Consider the following 8472-nt stretch of genomic DNA (forward strand, 5'->3'; position numbering starts at 1 on the left):
ATCACCAGCTGTGCCTTGGAAACTTACACAGGGTTGCTAAGGGTCGGAACCAACTTGACGACACTTAACAACAACAGCCAGGTACAGGAGGAGGGAGAAATGGAGGAGTTAACAGTGATGTGAAAATTGCAATGATTAAAGGTAGGATTACACAGCTGGTTATTATTAATTGTCTACCTGTAAAAATTGAAGTGACAAAACTTGCATGGTAGATACATTTACAGGGATCCAAAAAAAAAGAAAGAAAGAAACTGAAGAAACTGTAAGGCAGCTTATGTACAACCAAAAACTTACGGAATTTCTTGGTTACGAGGTTTTGGGTAGTCGTTTCATGGGACATCTCAGTTACTTGGCTTAGTAACATGTTTTAGTGTTTGTATTATGTCTCCTTGTTTCATGTGTAGTGCCTGTGATCTTAAAAGTTTGCATGTGGCCATCCATAGCACAGCAGTTGTTTTTGTTTGCCATGAGCAACAACAGAGGAAGGAGAGTCAGTAATAGGAGGAGGATATATGGAAGGTGGCCTACATGAATAACTGCCTCCTTTGCCATTAGATCAGAAGAACAAGCTGGCACCCAGCTATCATTACTGAGCAATTGATAAAACATTCTATATGAGAATCCTGATCAAAAGGAGGGAAATGAAGAACAGAATTTCAAATTCTTATGGATTCCACACTGTCTAGAGCCAAGAATGCTAATAAGTGAACTCCTGAAAATACTACCCTGAGATAATCTTTAAAATGTAAACCAAAAGCATTCCATAAAATCTTCTAAAAACAACAGTTTAGCTTCACTAATGTCTGCCTTGAACATTATGCTCTTTAGAGTACTATGTAGAATAAAGTTACATTAGCAATTCAAAAGATGGTATAGGAACCTTAGGGGGCAGTAAGTGAATTTATTTAAATGAGGAAGAAATAACTCAGAAAAGAAATGTGAAAATGGTTGTACAATTCTAAGAATATTATCAGTGTCTCTAAATTGTACATGTAGAGATAGTTCAATTGTTGTACATTTTGCTGTGTATATTCTAAGTTTATCAAGTTATTTACAAACCGTGTTTTGTATATTCCAGTTAATAGGACAAAATCCTGGGTCTGCTATTAACAGTCACTTCCCCTAACAGGACAGACCATCTGTATGCGTTCTTCATTCAGTGGAGTCCAGAAATATATGCAGAAGATACTGGTGAATATACTAGAGAGCCTGGATTTATAGTAGTAAAAAAGATCGAGGAGTCTGAAACAAATGAGGATTCTACTAATGAAGCAGCAGCCAGAGAATGGGAGGTAAGAAGAAGAATATCAAGATTTCTTTCATCTTTTTAATTTGTATGAATTTAAAGCTTTAGGGTAATACAATCAAGTCCAAGTGATCAAAAGGATAAGTGTTTTAACCTCTCAGATTCACCGTATGTTTATTGAATGGATTTGAGTAGTAGTGTTAATTCTGTTTGTCATTTTGCTTTTGCTTTAAAATCCTGGAAAAGAAGCCTATTGGTAATAAAAAGACTTTAGGATATTTAATATAAGATAGACCAACCTTTCATCAAAGAAAATAGTAATCATTATTATACTAATTTTCATAAGGTATTTGTATTTTATGTCTGATTCTTTTAAATTAATATTATGTCTGTGCTTCATAGAGGAGGTACACTAATCATTTAACATACCCCTGAAAATTAGCATTCCTTTTCTAAGTTCAAGACCCAAGCATTATCTTGATGTAATTTTTAGTAATAACAATATTAGAGAAAGTAGTTAATGCCAATTTTACAAAATACTAACAGTTTTATGTGCAGACTTCCTGAAGGTGTCTAATTGACTGAATTAATACTAATCAGCTTTTCAGTCCCTCTTATATTTATCTTTTAAAATTGTATATACAATTTTAAACATGCATTATCCTTTTTTATAGAATTGGTAGGATAACAGTATGTTTTTGGTTGGTGGTGTTATCTGGACTAATCTCTTCATAATACATTGAAAATATAGAGCAGATGCTAAAATGTGATAAAAATTGGTATTAAATTTTGTTGTCTCCATTTGGTGTTAATGTTTGTGGGTGTCTGTGATATGAATGTATTATGCATGTATTTAACATGTATAATGATTGAAAGCATTCATGGTATATCTTTTGTTTAAATGTGGAACTGGTTTTGAAGGTGTCTGATTTCATTCTGTGTAGTAATATAGCATTGGTTTCTACTGTAAATCTGAAAAAGAGAAAAAAGGGAGAGAAGTAGCATTCATTGAGTATCCATTAAGTTTCAGGCTTGTTTAATACTGCAAAAACCAAAAGGCAGTCAAGTCTGACTTCCTCAGGCTTCACAAAGGAAAAAGAGAAGCAAACTCAAAACCAGCCCAAGGCCGATTCCTATGAGGTGGAGCTCAGACCTACCTCCATCTTTCAACTTTCTTTACCCTGTTTTGACACCAACCATCCCTTCCACAGCCCTCGGTACTTCACATCTGGGTTTGACAATTTCTCTCTGTTTCACTGCCTCTGCCATCGCTTCTGCTGTTGCTACTTTTCTTGGTAGGGATCTCGTGATCCTCTCATGCTTTTCCTTCTTGATGGTCCTGGGATTGTCTCTTCCTGCTTTTGAGATGGCTCCTCGTGAACCTAGCTGAATGGCAAAACTAACCAATCCCAGCCTCAGAGTTCTGTATACCTTTTTCTGCATGGCCCCACCTAATCATGTGGTGGGAATCAAGAAGACACTGTATAGAAAAGTCCTATCAAGTAAACCCAATGTATCACAAATACTTAAATCAGTAGTATTATTCTACAGAGTGATTTTAGTTCCAGTAGCTGGAAACTAACACAACTTGAATGACATGGATACATTTTGATGTATTCTAAAGATCAACCTCTATCAGTAAAAAGAAATACCTACTGGTATTGACAACAATATGGGCGAATCTAACAGATAGTACATTGAATTAAAGAAGGTAGGCACAAGAGTATATACTGTAGCACTCCACTCACATGAAGTTCACAACAGCAAAACTGTCAGATTAATGCTTTCTGAGGGAACCCTGGTGTGGAACTATAAGATAAGCACTAGACTGCTAACCAGAAGTCAGCAGTTCAAACTCACTAGTCATTCCTTGGAAACCCTATACAGGGTTACTGTGGGTGACTAAAGTAACTAAGAGAAAGTAGATAATCTTATAGAGTGCTGGAGATATTCTAAATTTTAATGTAGGTGGTAGTTATACCTACATTTGTAAAATGTACATATGTAAAAATGTGTGAGCTATGTAAGCGTCATAATTTAATAATATCATTAATTAACAGTTAATAACAGTTAAAGTGATCTAAGATGAATGCCTGCATTAGAACGTTTCTTTGGCTACATTTGCAATACTACTGTTTAGTAATGCATACTTAGTTGGTATTGTAAAGTAGGTATTGTAAGTATTTTTTCAAGGTATTATATATTAATATAAAAACTTATGAGCTATGTAAGATTAATAATTGAATAATTTAATCATTAACAGTTAATAGTTCAAATGAGCTAAGATGAATGCTTGCATTAGAGCATTTGGTTACATTTGCAATACTACTGTTTAGTAATGCATACATAGTAGGCCTTGTAAATACTAAGTATTTTTTCAAGATATTATAAGAAAATACAAGATAAAAATGGATGTATTAACAGGCAAAAGCATTTTCAGACCACTTTAAATAGTTGTGTAAATTTTATTTTTAAATAGACAGAATTGGTTTTTATATCCTACATAATATAAAGAATCCTGGTGTAGTGCTTTAAGACCAGCACTGGACTGCTAACCCCAAGGTTAGTGGTTTAAACCTACCAGCTGCTCCTTGGACAGCCCTCAACAACAACAACTATAACCTAAGTAATGATGGCTCCTCATAGGATATGCTGTTATTTAAAGATGATTAAAAAACGTTCACATAAAAGATAAAGTTTTATAGGATTCTTAAATATAAATAAAGAACAGACTTTTATGACTGAGCAAACAAGTTAATTGAAATCTTTGTGTATTTAGGAAAGGGCTCTGAAAACCATATTTGCTACGTGTGTGTGTGTGTGCGCGCGCGCGCACGCTGATGATTGAAAATGCAAGCTCTGTTTCTTTAAACTTTGGAGCCCTTTCTTTGCACGTTTGGGTACCGGTGTGTGTGTGTGTGTGTGCGTGCATGCTGATGATTGAAAATGCAAGCTCTGTTTCTTTAAACTTTGGAGCCCTTTCTTTGCACGTTTGGGTACCGTGCAGCCAAACTTAAGCATGGGAAACCCTGTCTTCCCTCCCAGCTTTTCATTCTCCACTCAGGATATCTTTGCATTGGATACTACTTAGTGATTAGCTCTCTGTCTTGTCAATCATATCTTTTTCTCTAGCAAACTGTTTTGTCACTGTAGTAGTGCTCTTGTGCTGGAACTGTATCTTTGATAGAGGAAGAATGCTTTAAAAACAGTTCTCATGTGATTTGATGAAATTTAATTGCCTAAGAAAGGAAATGTCTCGTCTCTGGTATGGGAAAAAAGGGAGAAGACACCAACCAATTAATCATAAATACACTCTGGTAAATCTTAGTTATTTAAATTTCTATATATACTAGTTGTTGTTTTTTTATATTGGCATTATGCAAAATTCTATGATTACTAAAACTTTAAGCATATAGAAAATATTTCTAGAATACAAAATTATATACTTATTGCAAAACTGTATCTTTAAATTATTTGTGCTAATACCAAATATTTTCTAAAAGAAAAAAGTAGGACTATGATTTTATTTTATAAAAGTATATTCTGCACCATCAGAAAAGCACTGTATCTTTACTGCTGCCTGGATATTTGATTCTAAGCATAACTTTATAGATAGCACGTAGAGCTTTTCTTATGAACTAGAAATTACAACTTTAAATTTTATTCTTTCTTTTATTGGAATTTTTTTGCATGTTTTATAGAAATGTCTTGTCATTTACAAATTTTTGGCATACATATAACTTTAGTTATTCAATAATACACATATGTCCTTGCTGAAAACTATAGTAGAACACAGTGAGTTAACTTTTATTTTAATTGACTAAATCTCTTACTAAATGCATGTACACTAGAATCAAACTAGATACATATAGAATATTGTATATCTGAGCTTCTGATTTTAGCAGTTCTAGAAAGAGCTTTTCTTTTAAATTATTCAAAAAGTTTTCAAGCAGTGCTATGTTTCATAAAACATTAAAAGATAGTCTGGTAATGGAAAATCTCAGTTAATTATTTTGAAGTATCAGTTATTTTTCATTATAGATATGTATACATTACTTATTAATATATGCTTCCAATTGTTCTTTTTGTGGTGATTCAGAGTTATATCTTACCTTGTGAATATTAATTTATTTTTTTCTGTAATTGTAGATGATTTAAGTAAGGCCAGATCTGTAATGTGGAAAATACACCCCAGAACACTTTGCTTAACTTAAACATGTGAAAATAACAAAACCATTTAAGTTGCGGTTTTCTTTATTGAACTTGAGAGCATTTTGTTATATATTTTTTAAACGTGAATAAATTCAAGTTTTTGTATTTAGGTACATCACTAGAGTGGGATTTAATGAAATGATAGGATTATTTTTCATCAGGTTTTAGTAGGTTAACCAGTTAACATAGCCTATTTTTGTTTTGTTTTAAACCGAGAACAGAAGCTATTCATGTTTCTGATTTGCAATTTGAATAAATGTTTACATTAGTGTCTTAACATTTTACAACATTTTACTGCAGTTTAATTTTCTATAAATACAGGAAAAATAAGTTTTAGATGTTTTAAGTTTTTTTAATAGGTCAATGTAGTATACATAAATTATTACACTCACCAATTCCTGTTGTTTGTACTTATAGGTAGTTGTTATGTAACACTGTCAGATATTCTGTCTCATGCCTGTCACTGGTCATTTCTGGTCTTCAACGCTATACATACAGTTTGTATGTGTGTTGTGTCATTTAACCTTCATCATCATCTTGAAATGTCAATAATATCACTGTTCATTTTATAGATGAAGAAACTGATCTAGATTCTCATGGAGCGCTGGAACCTTGAATCTAGTACCTTTTTTTTTCTTTATGACTATGCTCGAGCATCTTCTGAAGTGTTACAGTGTGATGTGATGATATGTAGACACGTTTAGATCCACTTTCTAGCCATTTCCCTAGGGTGAAAGTAGATAACCCTGGAATTGAAGAGTAGGCGTAAGCTTGAAAAGATAAGATGTAAAGGCTTACTATCAGCTCTGCCTTTTATTTTATTTTGAGATTTCCTATAAGATTTTGCCTAAGGGGGTGGGAGGTGTTTCTGATTAAAACTGAAAGTAGAAAAAATTATTTTGAACAAATGAAATTTTCCTTTTGGCCCTTGTTTTCTTTTAGTTTTTTTCAGAATTCTTTATATGTTCATTCAGCTGATTGTTGTTGTTGTCTGTTGTGCATAGAACAACACAGAACAAAGTACTGCCTGGTCCTGGGCTAACCTCACAATTGTTGCCACGCTTGAGCCTATTGATGCTGCCACTTTGCCAATTCATCTCGCTGGGAGTCTTCCTCTTTCTCTCTGACCCTCTCCCTAACCAAACATGATATCCCTCTCCAATGACTGGTCCCCCCTGAAAAAAAGTCCAAAGTATGAGAGACAAAGTCTGAACATACAGGCCTTCAAGGAGCACTCTGGCTGTATTTCTTCCAACACAAATCTGTTGGTTCTTTTGGCAGCCCATAGTACCTTCAATACTCTCCTCCAACACCATAACTCAAATCCATCAGTTCTTCTACAATCTTCCGTATTCACTCTTCAACTTTCGCATGCATATAAGATTATTGAAAACACCGAGGCTTGGGTCAAGCATACTGTAGTCCTCAAACTGCCATCTTTGCTCTTGAACGCTTTAAAAAGTTTGTGTGCAGCATATTTGCCTAATGCAGTACGTCATTTGATTTCTTGATTGCTGCTTCTATGAGTTTTGATAGTTGATCTGAGAAAAATGAAGTTCTTTGACAACTTCAGTCTTTTCTCCGTTGACAAGAATGTTGTTTATTAGTCCAGTAGTGAGGATTTTTGTTTTATTTACATTGTGATGCAATCCGTACCGAAGGCTGTGATCTTATATCTTCAACAGTAAATATTTTAAGTCCTCTTCATTTTCAGCAAACAAGGTTGTATTATCTACATATTGCAGGTTGTTAATGACTCTTCCTCCAATCATAATGCCACGTTTTTCTTCATATAACCCAACTTCTCAGATTATTTGCTTAGCATACAGATTGAATAAGTATGGTGAAAGAATACAACCCTGTCACACACCTTTCCTAATATTAATCCATTCAGTGTTCCCATGTTCTGTTCGAACAGCTGCCTCTTTGTGTTTGTACACAAAGGTTCCTCATGAGCTTAATTAAGTGTTACGGAATACTCATACTTTGCAATGTTGCCCGTAGCTTGTCATGATCCACACAATCAAACGCCTTTGCATAGTCAATAAAGCACAGGTAAACATCTTTCTGATATTCTCTGCTTTCAGCCAAGATCCATCTGACGTAAGCAATCATATCCTGCATTCATCTTCTGAATCCAACTTGAACCTTTGGAAATTCTCTGTCAATGTATGCTTGCAGCCGTTTCTGTATTACCTTTAGTAAAACTTTATTCGCATGGGATGTCGAAGGTACTGTTCGATAATTTCCACATTCCTTTGGGTCACTTCTCCTTGAAATGGGCACAAATATGGATCTCTCCCAATCCGTTGGCCAGATAGTTGTCTTCCAAATTTCTTGGCAGAGATGAGTGAGTGCCTCCAATGCCGCCTTACTGTGTTGAAAGATTTCAATTTTTATTCCATCAATAACTGGAGCCTTGTTCTTTGCCAATTCCTTCAGTGCACCTTGGACTTCTTCCTTCAGTATCATTGGCTCTTGATTATATACTACCTCTTGAAATGCTTGAACATTGACCAATTCCTTTTGGTACAGTGACTGTGTGTGTATTCCTTTCATCTCCTTTTTGTTTTTTCTTCCATCTACTTTTTATGCTTTCTGTATTATTCACTAATTGGTGTGTGATTTTAAATAATAGTTGTAATAACTACTATTTTTGAATAATAGTGGTATTAACTGGTTGGTGTGTAAATTTGAATAATAGTTGTATTAACTACTCTTCCCTGTAGATGCATGGATATTATCCTATCACAGACAGTAAGTACCTCATGACAGATCTTGATAGGTTCTTTTTAATGATGAATGTAACACCATTTCTTTTCAATTTGTCTTCCTGGCATAGTGTAAACCATGTGGTTGTCAAATTTAATTGGCCAATACCAGTCCATTTCAGTTCATTAATGCTTAAGATATCGATGTTTATGTGTTCCATTTCATTTTTGAAAATTTCCAATTTTCCTAGTTTCATACGTCCGTACATTCCATGTTCTGATTATTAATGGGTGTTTACAACT

The 8472-nt window shown here is 34.2% G+C and overlaps 1 protein-coding gene across 1 annotated transcript in view; it reads left to right on the plus strand.

Moving 5' to 3' along the window:
• The window catches only part of OXR1 (oxidation resistance 1), a 141228-nt gene that overhangs the window by 82301 nt on the left and 50455 nt on the right, over window positions 1-8472 (plus strand). The window contains 1 exon segment of the mRNA XM_006830824.1: window positions 1130-1292. Within this exon segment, the coding sequence (XP_006830887.1) occupies window positions 1130-1292 (163 nt within the window).

The sequence above is a fragment of the Chrysochloris asiatica genome, unplaced genomic scaffold, assembly GCF_000296735.1.
Source record: "Chrysochloris asiatica unplaced genomic scaffold, ChrAsi1.0 scaffold00001, whole genome shotgun sequence".
Classification (NCBI taxonomy): Eukaryota; Metazoa; Chordata; class Mammalia; order Afrosoricida; family Chrysochloridae; genus Chrysochloris; species Chrysochloris asiatica.